Source organism: Bacillus rossius, chromosome 1 (genome assembly GCF_032445375.1).
Source record: "Bacillus rossius redtenbacheri isolate Brsri chromosome 1, Brsri_v3, whole genome shotgun sequence".
Lineage (NCBI taxonomy): Eukaryota > Metazoa > Arthropoda > Insecta > Phasmatodea > Bacillidae > Bacillus > Bacillus rossius.
In genome coordinates, this window is record NC_086330.1 from 309,291,154 (window position 1) to 309,310,991 (window position 19,838).

Sequence of the window (19,838 nt, forward strand, 5' to 3'; positions counted from 1 at the left end):
CAGATTGCTTAGATGGACAGCCATATGTATAATTTACAATACTTTTTTTTTTCAGATGCAGAAAACTGTGTTGAACTGTACTAAAGGATGATATTTATTGCTTACATAAATGTTGTAAATTTATATGTTCTCCTAAAAATTTACTTTAAATTATATGTTATTTCTTTAGCTAACAAACTTATTTTTTTAATATTTTTACCATTGGGTATCATAAATGTTATGAACATATACATGTATACTTAGATCATATTCAAATTACTTTTATATATATATATATATATATATATATATATATATATATATACACACACATACATACATACATACATACATACACACACACATTGTTTTGACAGCTGGTGATTGTAAACAAACCATTTGACATTTGTCACATGGCAATGTTTTTGTTTACATACGGCGGAAGGATACATAGTGACATTAAAGTAGATCCGGTGAAAAGCAGGGCTTCAGAAAAGTAGGAGGTTACCGTGGATGGACTATAGAACTACATTCTCTGAAAATTACATTCCAGCTCTTTATGAGGAAAAAAAACAAACCCTAAGGAAATGCTTGTACAAGATTTACCAACAGTATCATCCATAGCATTTACATCTGATAGCTTGACTTCTCGCACTGAGCCCTCTTGGGTGAGTGCCAGGTATCCTGTGGAGAAGATCGAGCTGGTCTTGCAGTAGGATTCACATCCGGCTGGTATGCAGGTGAATAGCTAGAGGGGTGAGGGATGGGGCTAAACTATTAATTGAGAATGACGTTATGTTCACAAGAGTACTTTAATTGTCCTGGATAATTACACAGTTCAGTTGGTCGTCTGCGAGGACTTTCACATGCACAAAAATTACACTATACACCCTAGCATCAAGTAAGGGGGGGGGGGGGGGGACAAATTCTCTATGCCGGGATAGGTCCTCGGATGCCCTGACTCGCGAAGGAGGGGTGCGAGCTGCAGAAAACGGATAGCCAGATGTTCTGCTGCTCCCCCTAGGATCGTCCTGTGGTCAGTGGGCGGATTCCAGCCTCACTGGCCGTCAGGCCGATCAACTGCCTTCAGGTGGTTGACCTTCCCTTTATATAGGGAGAAAAGCGCGGGAACGAAAAAAGGAAGGGAGGGGCGAACTAACTCCCCTTTGGAAGGGATGAGATGCGCGCGCATAAATCTCGCCGAAATTTGCCTACCCTGGTGGTGGAAGTATAAACTAGATATTAATAATTAAAAAGAAAAGATAAACGTGGCATAAATAATGATATGTACAAACATATATATTCAATCCTATGTATTAAAAAGTATTTAAACTTGCTTTCACAACTTAATTTATACTCTTATGAAATATAAATATAGTTGGTAGATCGCCGGTCACAAGATGGCGTCCCAATGTACATGATCAGCTGTGGCGAAAGAAAAATATCCATTTGTGTACATAACTCGTCCATATTTACTATTATATCGCAAAGTAAGTAAATATGTGTGGTTATAGCAACATAAAAAATAAAGGGCCAAGATGGTTGGTTGATTAAATGAATTATTCTATTGTTCGTCGCTTTGTTTATAACCTATGACGTCGCACAGATTCCTTGCCGCATATTACATGAGTAGGCCTACTGCCGAAATACCTTTTTCCCTGAATGGCTTCTGAGCTTATTAGAACTCGTTTTGGGTTTAATTATAACGTAAAGTAACATGATATTTAATATAGAGAGGGCGGGCAAGCGTCAATTTCCCCCTTAGTGGCGAGCGTTACTTTACGAGAAGAAGCTAGGAAATCTTGGAGGAACTCTTTACACATAGATAACTGTCAGTCTCTGTAGTGTACGAGTCTCTGGGTTATCACTTCGGATATGGCTTCTTTAGCTTTCTGGAAGTCCTGATTGGGGACAGCTGCCGGTGGTCTCCTGGGAACGCCTATTGGGACATCTGCCGGTGGTTTCCTGGGAACGCCTATTGGGACAGCTGCCGGTGATTGTAGGATTCTGCCATTGGTAAGGCCGTTGGTTTGGTGGCCGCCAAACCGTCTCTCGGTACCGTCATTGTAGGTCCTTTGCAGCTCCGCCACGGCATCTGGCGTCGCTGTGGAGGCTGTTAGAGGCCTAGTTAGGGTTTGACTGGCCTCTGCTGTATGAGCTCCGTTGGTTTTGGGTGCTGTCCTGTGATGATTTGCTTGGAGTTCAGGGGCTGCCTTGAGGCAAACGTTTGCTCTGGAGCGATTGATTGTCCTTTCCCTGGGAGATGTTCTGGATCCTTGCCCTTGGAGTGGCTGGTCCAGCCCTGGTTATCCTGGAACTGGGTTGGTTGAACCTCCCTTGGAGTGGTTGGGAGTGGGATTCTGGTCGGGGTCTCCTGTGCTTTCCATGGGTTCGTGGAAGGCATTGCGCCTTCTGGCTGGAAAGCCATGGGAGGATAAGTTTATTTGGTTACAGAGGGCAAGATAATGGGTTTATTACTTGCCTTTCCCGTGGTGACTTGCCGGTTTTTATTGTCAGCTACTGAGCTCGGACAACCTTCATCTTCCTGATTTTCCATTGCTGGGGTGAGGATGCCTCTTCTTCTTACTTGTGTGGGAGGAGGACTGGGAGCCTCCCTCAGTATAGTAGTTGAGGGTGCTGGCTTGAGCTGGTCACGAGATATTTTCCGTATTTTCCCGTGTGGGTCCTCTATACAGTAGACATTTCCTTGTCGCTGGAGGACTTGGTAGGGTCCTTCCCACTTTGGTGCGAATCCGGCGCAGAAGTGGTTAGGCTTATTGCTGAGTAGATGGGTCTTGGCTAGTACCATTTGTCCTTCAGCAAGCTGGTGGTTGGGAGGATTCTTCGGTGTAGGATACTTGCGGGCTAGGTACCCTAGTTGAGCCTTTCATGCGGCGTCTATTCTGGTGGCAGCTTCGGCTGAAGGGTGGTATGTGGGGTTGGAACTCCATTACCAATCTCCGGGTCGCTGGATCTGTCGTCCCAAGTTAAATTCGCTGGGGCTGGTTCTGATTGCTTCATTGTGCCTACGCCACAGTGTGAAGAGGATTTCTCCCAGGTAGCGATCCCAGTGTCGATGATTGGCCGCAGTACGCAACCTGAGCCCTTTCTTCAGTTCCTGATTACGGCGCTCAGTAGGGTTTGCCTGGGGATGGTAAACTGGAGTGGCCCAGGTTTCTATTTCCCATTTGGCGCAAGTGTCGGCCCATAGTTTGCTAGTGAATTGCACCCCATTGTCTGTAAGTATGCTTTTGGGGTATCCCCATCGAGGGAACACTTCATCTTGGAGTTTTTTTTAAGATAGAAAATGAATCAGCTTTTGCGAGGGGAAAGGCTTCGACCCATCGTGAGAAAAGGTCTGTGACGACGAGTAGGAAGCACTTACCTGTCGTGCTTCTGGGGTAAGGTCCCATCAGGTCTAGGGCTAATTGGTTCCATGGCTGCAGCAGGATGGTCTCTGCTGGCATGCGGGGTATCGATACTCTAGTCCGGTGTGATCTCGGGGTTCGTCTGGCCATCCCAGACAAGAGTGATGGAACAGGAGTCCAAAGTGAGCACAGTTGATCTGGTGGATTCCGGTGCCAGGGCAGTCTTCTACAGCGCAGAGTCGATGGGCTGTGTCCGCCGTCGTTGGGTATGTACAGGTAGGTGAATTGTTATGTGCCAGGAGGGGAGGCTGTTCCCCTCCACTGTCTGGGTCTGCTTCTCGGGAATCCCTGGTGGTAGGAAGGTCAGGAGCACTTGCCTGCTTGCTGCTGTTCCTGGTGTGGGCCATGGTGTGCCTGCTGTTGTTGGTTAAGTCTTCTATGAGCTGCAAGTGGTGGCAGGGGTCCATTCCAGTGGTTGTTGGCTAGTTCGTCTGGTAGGGCTTGCAATGGGTCCTTATGGGTATTGTAGAACAATCATCGGGCCCCACGTTGGGCGCCAGAAAATTATTCTATACATGTTCAGCTGTGGCGAAAGAAAAATATCCATTTGTGTACATAACTCGTCCATATTTACTATTATATACCGAAGTAAGTAAATATGTGCGGTTATAGCAACGTAAAAAATAAAGGGCCAAGATGGTTGGTTGCTTTAATGAATTATTCTATTGTTCGTCGCTTTGTTTATAACCTATGACGTCGTATAGATTCCTTGCCGCATATTACGTGAGTAGGCCTACTGCCAAAATACTTTTCTTCCCTGAATGGCTTCTGAGCTTATTAGAACTCATTTTGGGTTTAATTATAACGTAAAGTAACGTAATATTTAATATAGAGAGGGCGGGCAAGCGTCAGACTTCACGTTCAACAGACATTTACATCAGCCTTACCTGCCATTATCTCCAACCTGACTTTACTTCTATGTCATTTGCAATGAGCAACATTGTTATAAATAAATCCCACACAAGTGTTCATTTGGCTGCTACCCTAAAACATGTTCTCATTGACTGGGGAATCGACCCAGCAGTGTCGCCTATACCATTATTCTGTATCACTGACGATGCTCATAATTCCAGACAGGCTTCTGCATAATTATTTAGAGATGGTTCAAAATCATGTTTTGCTCATACCCTTTAAATTTCCCCGGTACAACCACACATCTTAGTAAGACCAGGAGTATAGTTGGTCATTACCGAAGAAGCACTCGTGCTAGGAAAAGACTACACACACTCCAGGAGCAGTTGAACATGCCTAAACTAGAGGTAATTCAGCATGTTGATATTCGTTGGTGCTCAGAGTACCAAATGCTCAAGAGACTGCTGGAAATAAAACCTGCTCTTGTTGCCGACCACGTGAACTCTGGTGATACAGACATGCTGACTGCAGTGGAATGGAAACATGCTGAGAACTTTGTTCAAGTTTTACAACCACTTGCAGAGACCACAGAAGAAATGAGTGGAAACACCCAACATTGTCTATGATCATTCCAGTACTTCACTGTCTTCTTTGTAACCTTGAATCGCACATCGCTGCCAAAAAGATGGAGTGACACTTGCAAGAGCGTTGCATAAAAACCTTAAGTCGAGGTTTCCAAACTAAATGCAAGAGCCTCTACAACGTGCTGCAATATTGGTAGATCCCAGATTTAAAGGTGTTCTTCTATCAACAATGGAATCAGAAGCCAATCTTTTGTCAGAAATTAAAAGTATGAAAATGGATTCCATTCATGCAGTTAAAGAAGTTAAATCTAGCATTCTCAGCTCTGCACCAACGTCTTCTTTATGGGCTATCTTGGATAATATTCCAGCGCAAGACAATAAAGATTATGATGAAAGAGAAGAAGAGGTGCGATGGTACTTAAAAGAACCCCGCATCAGCAGACATGAGAATCCATTGTATTGGTGGAAAAATGAAGGCACAAAGTACCGATATTTATCCTAAGTAGCTCTTAAGTATCTGGGGGTTCCTGCCACACAAGTAAATACAGAGCGTCTCTTATCAGCAGCTGGGAAATTTGTTTCAACACGAAGAGAAAACTTGGATCTTCAACCTGTAGAGCAATTGGTGTTTTTAAATGCCAACTTAAAGTAAAAGATAAACTGCTGATATGCTATAACTAGAGCCTAGTGTTTAAATGTTTTATATACCAATAGATTTAAATGGTGTTTTGTGTGTGTATATTTTTAAATAGTTTATGTGTTTTTTTCTTGCCCCAAATGGACATTGGAGTTCAATAATTTTTCTCAATTTATTAAAGAGTTCATTATACTTATAACAATGAAAAATTTTTGAAGGCTCAAAAGAACAGCACTTCAATTTATGTTGTGTGATAGTGTGCGTGTTTATAAAACTATAATTTAATATTACATATAAGGATTTTTTCAAAATAGTTTGTTTCGTGTTTTTAAATAAAACAGATTAAAGCTGCAATTTTTTTAAAGTGGGGCACTTTATTAATGGGGTTGGCGAGTTGATATAAAAACAATTAAGAAAATTTTTTTGCTTGTAAAATGCAACCATTTGCATTCAATTTGACTTCATACAAATTGTTACTATTTGCTTCGCACTTCGATTTGCAAAGAAAATTTAACATTCACACTTGCCTAAATAATATCATAAAAGAGAATTGGCATCTTCCCCTTTGATTTATTCAAAAATATTTGTAATTTGGGAATGTGTTAGCAGCAACGAGCAGAGAGGCATTCAGTCAGGGTGTCTACCAAGTCCCAAAAGCCAAAATCAGTGATTTTTTGGGGACTTTTTGGGACCTTTTAAAAAAATTTTATGACCAAAAATTTTAATATATATTATGCATTAGACTCTTTTGAAACAGAGTACACAAAAAATTTTCAAGGTTATGCACTATCATCTAACCTAAACATTCTATATTAGGCTATTTACCGACACTAAAACAGTTTATACACTTTTCTTGAGTTTTTTCAATTCATTCTCTATTTCTAATAATTCTCCTTTTTTTCTTTTCAAGCAATTTTTCCTTTTTCATTTCGAGTAATTTGATTTCATGTGCAGCTCTTTTTCTTGCATTTAACACCTCATCCTGTTCGTTATGTTTCCTTCTTACCAGAAATAGATATTTAATTGATGTCATTTATAAACGACTATGTAAATCATATATGAGTTTTGAAAATGTAAGTGTAAGTTTTTTTAATAGATTACCCTTGTGTGCAAGGACAGTATCTTTTGATAAGTATAAACAAATCTTAGAACAATGGCTCATATCCAATCCTTTATGCTCTCTAGACGAATGGAACAATTTAAATTTTAACGACCTTAAGTTTGTGTAAAGTTATATTATTGTTAAGATGTTTTTCTTTAAACATAAAAATGTGTATTTATATATTATTATTATTATGTATTTTCAATGACAATGTCTATTGCACCCTGTGTCTAATGACAATAAATATTATCAATTATCAATTAGGTCTTCCTTCCGTCTTGCTGAGGCGTGCGTGCTATAGGTGTGCTGAATACGTTTAACACAGCTTTTTGAACTATTAAAACTTTACATGCAAACACCCAATGCTAATAAAAAACAATATAAAACCGTTGAAAACACAGTTTTTGTAAACACACGTCCAGAAAATACTTCTAAATCTTACAGAAACACTTGATACTTTTTATCGGTAATCTTTTACGCAGAAAACTTCAATTAACCAATACATTACATCGTATATCCTTTCACTGCAAGCATTAAAAAGTTACCGATTAAAGCCTGCCGCACACGGTACAATATTCCTTACAATATTGTATGCTAGGAGTCGTACTGGCTCTACTACTCGTTTCTTCACTCAAATTCAAACTGGATACTAGTAGCTGTACTAGCTGGGCTACTGGTTTTGCGTAATAGACTGCGTCCTATTTTCGTTGCTTGGTGTGCTACAATATTTAAGGAGTGGCCAATCAGAACTCACGAAAACAGCATGAGGGGTTGTTTACACTTTTAAGCGCGCATGTCGTGATAAACATGGACGGAAAGAAGTGGAATAGTAACCAACTCCTCGTTTTAATAAATGCATACAAAAAAGAGCCTTGCTTGTATGTAGTAAAAAATGTGAATTATCATAATAAAAATTTGTTGTGGAAAATATTCTCTTAACAAAACTAGTAAGGCAGCTAGAATCGTGTGCAGCAGAAACTTGTAGTGCACCTAGTGTTTCAGCTTGTAGCCTACACAGTACAGAAACCAGTAAGCATTCTAGTAAGCAAACTAGTAGAAATATTGTACCGTGTGCGGTGGGCTTAACTGCATAGCCATCACGTATAACACACGCTCGCGGCGCCATATTGTCAACAAAACGATACACTACCCATCATGCCGCGTAAAGCGAGACACTTGCATGACGAAACATATTTGATGTTTACATTCTTTGATTACGGTATTTGTTTGCATAAAGTAGGTTAGTTTTCGCTGAAAAGTTGAAAAAAGAATGAAAATTTTAATAAAAAATTAAGCCTTAACGTATGATAAAAGAAAAAAATACAAAACAAGCACCCGTAGTTGTAGACTGGAAATTATTATTTCTATTACGAAAAAAAACGTGACCCATATGGCCACTTTCGTGACTTATCCGTGACATCCGTGACCATGTGTTCAATTCCGTGACTTTTCCGTGACTTCCGTGACCGGTAGACACCCTGATTCAGCCATCAGACAGGTATGCTCTACACCGTCCAACATGTCTTCTAAACGTGACAAATTGATTACACGTACCAAGACCAGCCATCACACTGTCACACTGTACATTTAACTCTCCTGTAACACCTTTTCCTGTAGACACAAGTCCTCATTCTTCACATCCTTACTTGAAAAAGACACACTAACTTATTTCACCTACAGTCATGCAACTAGTACTTGAAAAAATATTCACATTAAGTACAGTATGCATTAAGCAGGGGTGCATGCACAAGGGAGTGAATGTGTCCCTCCCCCTTCCAAAATATTAAATATATATATTATAATTCTCACCAACACAAGAAAAGAATCTGAAAGCAAACAGTGGACCAAAAGGGTTTAACTCCCCTCAGAGATTAAATTTTTTGTATGATCCTGGCATCAAGACATACAGTACTTAAACTCACAGAATGAGCTGCGACATTTGGTACATATCGATGGCTTAGAATGAAAACCTTGTATCTCATACCGAACATACGAGGTTTTCTCTCTACAATGTGGAGTGCTACGTGGTTTCTTTTTTTCCCAATAGAAAGCAGTAGGATGCACAATTTATTTCTTTCAGCCAAACATTTTGTGAGATACGAGGTTTTCCAGCCAAAAACATAAATAACGTATTTTTGTCCAAAAATTGAGATAGGTACGAGGTTATCATTCTAAGCCATCGATATGCTACTTTCGTTACAGCACATATTATGAATACAATGCAAAAATTTTTATTTTTTCCCCAGATTACTGAGAAAAATAATTTAAACAAATGTGATAACTATAATTATCAATAAAATTATAATAAAATGTACTAACCTGATACATTTGATGATCTATTTTAGATGCAGTGTACCCATGTGACTACAATTACCGATATAAAATTAACTACTATATCTAGGTTTAAAAGTGGTAATACTATGCTGTTGCTGCACTTCCTCAGGAAGGGTATTGTACTGTAATTTATGTAAACTAGAAGGAAGAATGCACTGTTTTTTTTTTACTTCATAGCATACATTTAGTATGAAAAAAAATAAAAAGAAAGTTCAATATGTAATTATAAGTAATTGTTTTAATAACTGCTTGTTAAATTTTATGTAAAATAAGTCCAAAACCAGCAATCATTAATGTAAATGAAAAGTCCCATTCACAAAAACTGAAACTGACACTGTTATTGATGGCCTATCATAGATAAAAACGGTGCAAAAGTACAAAACTACGGAACTGTGCTATTTTACAGTAGAACTACCCTTACCCTAACTTGATCTCACACATATATTGGGTTACTACTTACCTGTCTCTGCTAAACTGTCTCTCATTGTAGTTGTTTTGCTGTAAATACCTGTTGTATTCTTCACGCATCTGGGCATTCCGGTGTTCATAATAATCGTAATCATCTGAAATGTTATAAAAACTTACATGTAGAAGATACATGTGAAATGGTAGTATCACACCATTTTGATTGAGTTTTATCACCTTAAATTGTTACATGATGTGTGTTTTTGTGTAGTGATTATTTTTACAATAGACATGGATAAGCTATAATTTGTCCAGACTTGATTACATGTCAACAGGCTCATAATTATTGTTACTGGTGTTTGTCTTGACAAGTGAAAACACATTTATGAAATACTTTTGCGTTCAAGGTAAAAAGTAAATTTTTTTTAATGTGTTATTTTCAAGTTGCAGCCAATTTTATACTGTGTTTTATCACATAATCGTCGCATGCGCATAATCTTCGCACCATTATTTTAGGACATAAAAATTTGGAGGAAAAAAATTTCTCTCATAAATGTTGCATGATGTTCTTAGATTCCGAGCGCTTTGTGTAGGTAGTTTTCCCGTATAAAACAATGTATTTTAAAGTTGAAATCTAATATTCATTCGGATGTTACTGCTTACTTATTTAATTAACTGAAATACGAAGTTGTCCGATGTGTAAATTTTCTTTTAAAGGCATTTTCAAACCTTATAATTTTTATCTTTTCGTCTTCGTCGCTGCTGTGTACCGCTTATAAAAATGTAGCCAGCGCTAGTTGGCATCATTCATGTTGGGTTATGTTGTTCACCGTATAGAGCGCGCGCACGTAGTCAAATATCGAAACAGATAGCTCATCGATTGTATGCACCACAAGCTCTCTGACTGGTGCCAAGTTAACTACATTTGATAGACCACGCTTTATCGTGGTGTGTGCTACGATAGTTATGCGCTCCAACTCACGTTCGCGTCACAGTTTTAGTTTTTCTATTGAAAGTTGAACATAATGTTTTTGTTACACGACTTTTAATTTAAATTGTTTGGCGTGCTTTTGTATACTACTTTTTAAATGAACGTACGTTCCTTGAATAGGTTTTGTTTTTATGAATAACTTTACCTCACAAAAAATGATTTTTTTTCACATAATTGTCGCACCCCTACTTTTTAAACTTGATTTTAGTATAAAATGTGCGATGATTATGCGATAAAACACGGTACATGGTAAAGAAGAAAAATAGCATTTGCAGGCTCATTAAAATAGTTTATGTCTTGAGTTTCCAGGGGAACAAAGTTAGAACTCTTAAGGACATTGATTTCTATGAGAAAAGGGCAGTTGTAAAGCTGCAACTACTTGTGATTTTCAAAGAACAGTGAATGATTTTAACGGCTGCAATACAATTTTAAAGAAACGTTAAATCAAGTTTGGTTTTTGACGGAAAAAAAATAAATCTCAAAATTTAGTATGAAATGAAAAGTCTATCACACGAGAGAAGAGATTTGAGAAATTACGAAATGAAAAGAATAATATTTACTACTCACAATTTTCATCTGGGTCGTGATCTTCGGCCTGCCACCGCGGGTAGCCCTCTCTCGTGACCATGCTGGAACTGCTTGCTGGGCCTGCACAAGTACAAACAACTCTTCCTATATTTTTCAATTTTACACACTGCTATATTCTTTTACTGTATGCATTGTTAACTAATAAAAAGCCATAAATACTCTTGAATGTATATAGTTGTAAATTGTCTGTCAGTATTTAACATAGATAGTGAGTACGCTTTGATGAAACTGACTAGCAATTGGAAAGCAGAGTCACCAACAAAGACGAAGGATTAGCTTCATTACTGCATGGAAGTTGTTGGGAGGAGGGCTCTAAGTTTTCAACTATGCAGAATATTGTAGAAATTAGTATTTCTAATCACACCCCCACCTGAAATTCCTCCATTTGTCCCAACATCAGCACAATTTTTTAATTAGATTAATCCAAACAATTACTTACTAAAAATATATTTAAATTATTTATTGCTTTTTAGATAGTGCAATAAATAAGCACATTCTCTTTCTTCTTTAAAATAAACTGTAAGTATAATTCCATATAAAGTTATTCAAGAGACAGTCCGAAGAAAACTAATTAAACTTGATCGTATATCACAGCTTAGTAAAATAAACCCTCTTTTACACTCGAAGCAGCTACTAACAACATATATTTTATTAGTGCTTTTAAAAACTCATGGAATGACTGAATGTTTGTAAATGTACCTGGAAAGTCAAAAGGTGAGAAGTACAGTAATTCTTTAATCACAGCTAACTTCATTCTTATATTTTAGATGCAAGATGATTTTAGAAACAAGTAGTTTCTACTTTCAAATAGATAACAAAACAATTTCTTGAATTTTTTATGTTAACTGTGTACCCATAGGTGGGGTGTGAAAAAAGTAACGCTGAAATTACACACATACACACACACACACAGACACACACACACACAGATTAAGTGTGTATAACCCAGTACCTGTAACAGAAGTAAAACATATTTGGCAATCCAAACCTTAACTCGTAACTATGCTGTAAGGAGCAAAACGGCAAAGAAAGAAAAAGCGATGAAGACAATTTCCTAAATAAACATGAATTAACGAAATTATTACTCACTTCAAAATAACTGCTCAAAATATAAATAAATATTCACTGTTGAAATAATCACACCATAAAATGTTATACTAGGAAATTCAGGACCCCAACTAACTTATAGCATGAAAACAATTCTAACTACAATTTATACACGTTTTAAAAAGCAAATCAACTTCGATAAAATTTATTCTCAACCACATTTATAATATTACTTAGCATTACTAAGTGGCAGGGAGTTGTAAGCTGATGGACGTGTCGTGCGTGAGCTCCGTCTCCGTCTTCTCTTCGAGTTCTTATTTGATTGTTACAGTTAATTGTCAAGGGTTCTGTGTTTTTCAACATTAACTCATCTCTTATCAAACAATCTGATTTCTTTGGGTTCAGTGTACCCATTTATGATGTTTCTATCAATAATTAGGTGCTAGACGTGGACTCAATCATGTCCAGATCTCTGTCTAAAAAATCTACAACAAAAACCATTGCTAAACAGGATCAATTTGCAAGTGAAATGTCTACCAAGTAATAAAGCCCTAACATGGAAGATCTAATTAGTGCATTCCTCATGTGTCAAAGTTAACGATTTCAAGAACAAAAACATATTGTTACGACCTGAGTGGGGACAACTGGGTTTGTGAGGGATAGCCCAATTAAGTTTTATTACTGTTTTATTAATTACTAATATTTACATTACTAATAAATGATTATACTTAAAAATGTCTTATCACCAATCACTCGCACTTAAAAATGTTTATTCGCAAATCACTCGATGTCTGTCAAGTTCCACAGTTAGCACATCTCACTGGAGCTAGGCTCAACAGTGGTTCGTCCCTTACCTCGCACCTGTCCACACACACACACTATCTCGCGCCACTCCTTCGCACTATCTCGATCCGATCACTCTGTGTCACGCCACTCTCAAGGGAGTGTCTCACCCTCTTCACTCACGGAACTCGTCGCGGGACTTCCGCGGAGGCCGGCGTAAGTTCTTAAGTACCTGTGGTGCCCTTCTCGAACCGACGAGAGCAGCTATGACGAGTCGCGTCATCCCGGGACGATGCCAGAAACATAGAGAATAGTGACACTTATTCATGCCACTCCACGTGGCATCTTCTGTAAGCCTGAAATTCCCAGGCTGCTGAAGGTGATAATAGCTAGAGGCAGGACGATGGGTGAGAAGCAGAGGGAGGAGGAGGGTAGCGACAACCCTTGTAATCCAGCCAGTCACGCGTGGCATGCCTTATGTCAGCAGATGGCATGTGGCATGCCGCATTAATACCAGTGGCCATGCAGGGCCGCTAGCTAGCTCTAAACCTGGCATCATGGTCTGGTCTCTCGCATTCGTAACACTGCCCCCTCCTTAAACCTGTTCGTTCCAAACAGGTAAACAATGTGCTGTTGAGGATCATGCTGCAAAGCCATCCTATGCATCAGGCAAGTGTTGTGGATATGGCCCACTTCTTGACAGATGTAACATCACAGCCGTCCTCTGACTCTTTGGGACCATAGGTCCGCTTTGCGATACCTATGGGTCTCGCTCTTCTGCACTTGCTGCCGTGGCGCTTTCCTTTCCATGGGGAAACACCGCTGGGCACATTTCTTTTCCGGGCATCTTCAATGAACATGCCCTAGTCGGCACGTTGTTCCACAAATTTGAAATAATTGGCACAAATTTATTTTTCACCTAAAACCCCTAATATAAACTTTGTTAGCGCATTGTTCATTCTGATAAAATCATTCCTATTAGAGTCCCGCTACGTTTTCCCAACTCCGCAACAGAGTCTGATGTGATTTCATTAGCCAAGTATAAGACATAATTTTTCTTCCCGCCTCAGGCCACGAACACGACAAGTAACAGTTTCTGGCTTCGTGAGCAAGAGTGCTTTTCTACGAGTCCTTTCAGGGCTGCCCTCTTCCCAGAGCTCAGCTTAGGTAAGCAGCTCCAGACATGCCCCATTCTAATGTTCCAGGGCTGTCAGCACGTATGGGCGCCAGCCCTAACACATTTCTCACGCGCTAGAAGATCCCCCCCCCCCTTATCGATCTTTTCCAGGTACTTCACCGAAGGCGAGCCGAAATCAAGGACATCTCGCTGGCCTGCGATTTAAAAGTGGTCGCAAAAGTATCTGTAATCAGCAGCGAAGTTGCCGATCAGTCAAAGTTGCCACTTCCTCCTTTGACTCTCGCACTGACACGATAATTCGAGACAACAGAAGAATCAGTGTTAAAATTATAGCTGCAAAAGAGTCTGCAAGTGTTGGAACTGTCCGTAACATCATTCAAAATAAACTGCAATAGAAGAAAACCTGCGTGAGAGGGGTGCTGAGACAACTTACGGACATCCACAAAGAAACGACGTTTCATATCAGTAACAGTTCAAAGCTAGTTGTTCCACTGAGAAAGCAACTCTTTTTGAAAGAATTGTAATGGGCGATGAGACATGGATTCACTATATGAGCCTGAATAGACGAGACAAAGCCTTGAATGAAAACACACGAGTTATCTAATGTGGTAAAAAATTCAAGACTCAGCCATCTGCTGGTAAAGCGATGCTTACACTTTTCTGGAAACTCACAAGGCCCTATTTTATGAGATTTATGAAGATCAACAAACAATCAACAGTCAATATTACACTAATATGCTGAGACACTTCTAGTGTCTCATGTTATTATGTTTAATGTTTAATTATGTTTAATTTTAATGTTAATGTTAGTTAATGCTTTTATATTTATTTTTATTTATGTCTTCAAAAGTCTCAGTTAAAATTAATCAGACTTTGGTTTTCCGTGCGGCCATTTACCTCAGTTGAATGGACATGTCCATGTATGAAAGAGGGGAATTAGCGGAGGGAGGTGGATGACGTCACGGGTGTGTGACGTATGAAGGTGAGAGACTGTTTGGACTCTAGGGGACAGTGGCTTGCGGGCGTTGACCGACGACGGAACAGCTGGTAGTTCCTGAACTGGAGCGGAGAGCCATGAATATGGGGTCTCGGTGTAGCTCCGTGCACGGGAGTAGGGACGCGACCCATATGGTCGTTGTTAACTGTTAACCCTGGAGAGTGCTACACGGTGTGATCGTTGCCGCGGCCTGCATCAGCTGGTTTATTTTATTTTAAAAATTGGAAGGAACGGCAACGTATTTACCGTAAGCGATGTTTAACTTCTCGTGAGTCGCAAGTGTTAATGGAACTCGTCCCGAAGTGCGAAGACGCTGCCATTTGACTGTGCTACATGTGTTACCTACGCTGAGTCTACACCCCTGGTACCCGGAGGCGCCACGTGCGCTACAGTTTTGGTAAATTTCTACTACACGGCGAGAATTATTGTAAGTAAAACTTTAACTGTTATTGGTGGAAGAAGAAGTTGGTTTGGGATGGTGTGCAAGCTTTGGTGTGGTCATCCCCCCCCCCCCCCTCCGTCCTTCAAGTACGGACTTAAGACTTATGCGAAGGCAAGGTCTTGGTGTTGTAGGTAACGTGATTGCTACGGCCGGGCATCACGTAAGGATTGTAATTTTTATGTCTAAAATGCCACTTGTCAGTATTACGTGTATTATTATTTATCCTTTTTTTTATGTGTCAGAATAAATTTAAATGTTTGCTTACGAAGCAATTAGTATGAACCCTGCAATAATCTACTCAACACCTAATCAAGTGTTTAATTTTAGTTTTGCGTCTCTACCGTGTCTACGCGACTAGCCATGGTAAAGTCAAAGACAGCTGGGTTTAAACAGAATGATTGTAACTGGCTGTCCTGGTAGGGACGGACGTGGGCTGCTCACCCTGGCACGGAGTAGCAGGCTAAAATGCTAGAAAACAAATTAAAGCCTGCAATTCGCACTAAACGTGGTGTGATTTTGCTTGATGACAATGCACGGCCGCATACAGTACAGATAGCACAAGAATGCATTCAAAAACTGGGCTGGAAGATTCTTCCACGCCCTCCTTACAGTCCAGATCTCGCCCCCTCAGACTTTCATATGTTTAACCCTCTTAAGGAAGCTCTAGGCGGCAAAAAAGAAATCAAGATTCAGGTGCAAATGTCGCTCCGAAAGCAGCCAAAAGAATTTTATGCCAGGGGCATATGCAACTTAAGGAATTGATGGGACAAGTGTATAAGTGATGGGGTGATTATGTTGAAAAATAGGTAAAATTTTATTTTTATTAAATAAACTGTTTTTAAGCTACATAAATGACCCTCATACATTAAATGGAGCTAACCTAACCTAACTAACCATCTACATTCTACACTATTTTTAAGCATATCAAATGTAGCAACTTAATTCAAAAAACTATTTTCACGATTTGACCCTTATTTTAATGAACCTAATCTAACCATTAAAATGGTAAACTAATTGAAGTATCACACCCTCTTAGATAAATCAAAATAATGTCAGAGAGTGAAAAGGGGAGGGGGCAAGGGGGGAAAGGAATTTTTTTTAAAGAGGCTTTCCTTCAGAATTATCTTAAATTTAATCTTCATAAAACTGCAGTGTGTGAAAAAGAATACCTTATTCCTGGACTATAATTATTAAACATGTAGTTTAATCAACTTCATGTTCAAGTTATAATTACCGTACCCATTTATATTTCATCCTCCCCCATGATATATTACACAGGCACTACTGATGCCAACTACAGTACCATAAATCACTTTACTTTAAAAAAAATACCATTCACATGGGGAAGATAAAAGCATATATCCAAAACAAAAATGATTTATTTTGGTATTTGCTAGAACAAACAGAAGCTACAACCCCAGAAATGAGTTGAGCACCATTCGGATGAAATGAGCCATTTATGTTAAATGTTTTCCAGTTTTTTAAAATTAAGTTAAAGAAAACACTAAAATAAAATATAAAAAGTTATAATAGGATTACTGAACTGATGTTTACAATTTTTTGTAATTCATTTTTTCCACTTCTAACATAAATTGCACGTACTTCTGGGCATTTAATTACATTTTACGAATATTATAAATCTACATAAATTTCTGAATAAGTATGGTTGAATTACATGATTCTACATTAATAACTGTTATTACAAATGTAAGTTGAAGCAAGATGTGTCAATAGACTTTGGTTGCAGATTAAAAAATTTCCAACAGAGGGAAACTTTGAAGGGCTTTAAATTCTAAACTAAAGCTAATATTCTAAAAAATGAAAGATACTGGTTCTTATATTTGTCTGAAGATACTGAGTACCGGTACAAAATTTCATCCAAATCTGAAATGGTGTAGTGGACACCCATGGATGATCTGACATGGAATGCCTCATATCTATGATTGAACTACTACTTAACCTCAACCTATATGAACTAACATTTTGATGTTGACAGCTTTCAGTTCTTGTAAAACAAAACAATTTTCACATGGTTACCTAGGCTAGCGCTACATGCAGAGTTTTTTTTTTTTTAATTTTATTTGATACGTATGTTCAGTTGTCAAAACAGAAATGTCAGTTCCAAAAAGGTTAAAATCAGCATATAGTTAATTTTCCACATTTTTTTTGCATTAATAGATCATAAAGTTATAACTCCAGAAAAACTTAGTTTCACTGCTCTTTTGTTCCATTTTCCCTGGCATAAAACTATACTACAGATCTTTTAGAAGTGCAGGTAAAAGTGAGTATTTTGGCTTTCACATAAGGGTAAAAATAAACAACTGCATTGCAACATTTGTGAGGAATACGTGCTGTGCACCCAAGTGCTGACACTTTGAATTCTGAAGTCTTTCCAAGGAATTCTTTGATTACAGCCATCATATATTCTGTGTTTGATATGGCTGGTCTTTCATGTATCCCAACGTATCCCTGAATCTTGAAGGCTTGATCCTGATGGCATGATCCTGATGGCATGATCCTGTGGTACATGATGCTTGCTGCTTGCTGTTTTAGTTCAGTACATCAGAAGAGGTAATACGGACATTGCTGCTTTTTAGAACGGGAAGCAAAAAATCTGAAAACATGGTTTTAATACTATACACATCCCAAAATTTACCCTGAAAAGGAATGGTTTCTTAATTCCTACTAGTTTGTGAAAAAAAATAGTTTATAGCTTACATTACTATACCAGCATCAGATGTCTCGGATTCGTGGAACGAAAAGTAAATAAATACGGAAAATATGTTTTTCAAGTTCTAGAGATGTCTGTAAATTTACCCTGAAAACATAGTTTATTAATTCCTACTGATTCGTGAAAAATTAACACTTTAATGCTTACTTTATAATACCTGTTTTTACACTGCCGCCACCAATTATTATTTACAAGCGATATGGTAACTCTTTGTTTAGCAGACCTGCAGCCAACTATGGAGGATTAAAAATAAGCTAATTCTTCCATTTCATATACTGAAGTTTATCCCTGGAATCTTGAAAGCTTGATCCTGATGACATGAGCCTGTTGGCTTGATCCTGTGGTACATGATGTTTCCTGTTTTAATTCAGTACGTTAGAAGATCCTGTACATAAAAAAAAATTATCTTACACTAATGAATTATGTACGTAAGTTGAATAAAAAGAATTTTTTTCCAACTACAATCATAATTCTTTTTATTTCGCAATTTCTTTCATATACAGGATCTTCCTACGTACTGAACTAAGACAGCAAGCATCATGTACCACAGGATCAAGTCAAACAGAATATTACCAAATATTCTGACGGCCGGATTAAGTCAAGTTGTAAATCGCTGGGCTAGATGCTTTGCATTGACGGACGAGTGACGGACGGACAGGCGGGTGGGTGGATAACAACCAAAAGGGTGACAGCAGGGACGGATGACCGACGGAGGCAACGGACTAAATTCGACCTTTACAGTAAGAAAATTTCAGAAGACTCACTTGAAATATGGAAGGCGTAGATGCAAGCCGACATGCAAGAAGTTGAAAATTGTGCTTACGTTCCATGTTGCGTCTTACGTAGTTTATAAATGGGTTATTGAAAACGTCAATTAGATCCAACCATCATGTATTTCTTGCATTTTTGTTTAGTTTATAAACTGATTCGAAATGCTTGGTTATGTTAGATACTTTAAAAATATTCGGTGGCGTTTTTTGAGACAAGTTGTATACAATACATCATTTTCGGAATTACCAATTTTTTTTAAAGACCACCTACTCTAGGAAATTACTGAAATAACTCCATAAAGAGATCTGAGGAACGTGAACTAAAGCTCAAAGCAAAGAATTTGAACACCGCCAATATTATAAAATAAAAACAATGACATAATTACAACTGAACCAACGCTTAATTCACTAAATTAAACTTAAGATAAGTTAGTGATCAATTAGATAAATTCAACATTCTTACACAGATAAAGACTGGACAGCCGTTTAATAAATACTCCAACTTGAATATCGTAAAATAAACATTACACGATTTCAGCAATTCCAAAATCCAAAACAAAATGTCTTCTTCATAGTTAATAGAAATTTAGAGATATTAAAGGTGTGGTTCATCCGAAACCCTAAAGACAACTAGCGCTAAAGTAAAGACAATGAATAAAAAAAATATTTTTTATAAAATCAGCTTAGACCAAATACAAATTCATATTCAAATTCAAAAGTTTTTATTCAACAATCAATAACTATCCAGATGCAGAGAATGTATGATATGAAAACAAAATCTAGAAATATATTAGGTAAAGGACTATCAACCCCAGAAACCCATTATCATGAAAAAAGGAATGTAAGTAGAAGGGGGTCCAGTCATTTAAGAAAAATTAAATCCCTCTATATCTTTAAGATATTTTTTCAGTTATAAATTAAATTGAACGTAATTATGTTAATCAAAGAAAAACCTGGAGTATAACATTGATAGAAAACCAACAGGTAACTGCACATTTGCCCTACGGAAGGCCAATCCACACTAGTTGCT

General features: G+C 38.2%; 1 protein-coding gene across 2 annotated transcripts in view; it reads right to left on the reverse strand.

The window, feature by feature from the left end:
* The window catches only part of LOC134527889 (RNA-binding protein 5-like), a 200,435-nt gene extending 181,045 nt beyond the window's left edge, over positions 1-19,390 (reverse strand). The window contains exons 1-3 of one of the 2 annotated variants that reach the window (XM_063360892.1): positions 19,272-19,390; positions 10,880-10,960; positions 9,425-9,479 (exon numbers count right to left, since the gene is read on the reverse strand). In XM_063360892.1, coding sequence (XP_063216962.1) covers positions 9,425-9,479; positions 10,880-10,940 — 116 coding nt within the window. In that variant the 5' untranslated portion in view covers positions 10,941-10,960; positions 19,272-19,390. Of the gene's footprint in view, positions 1-9,376; positions 9,480-10,879; positions 10,961-19,271 lie in introns of both variants that reach the window. The other variant, XM_063360891.1, reaches the window with a different exon arrangement.
* Positions 19,391-19,838: the final 448 nt, after the last annotated feature.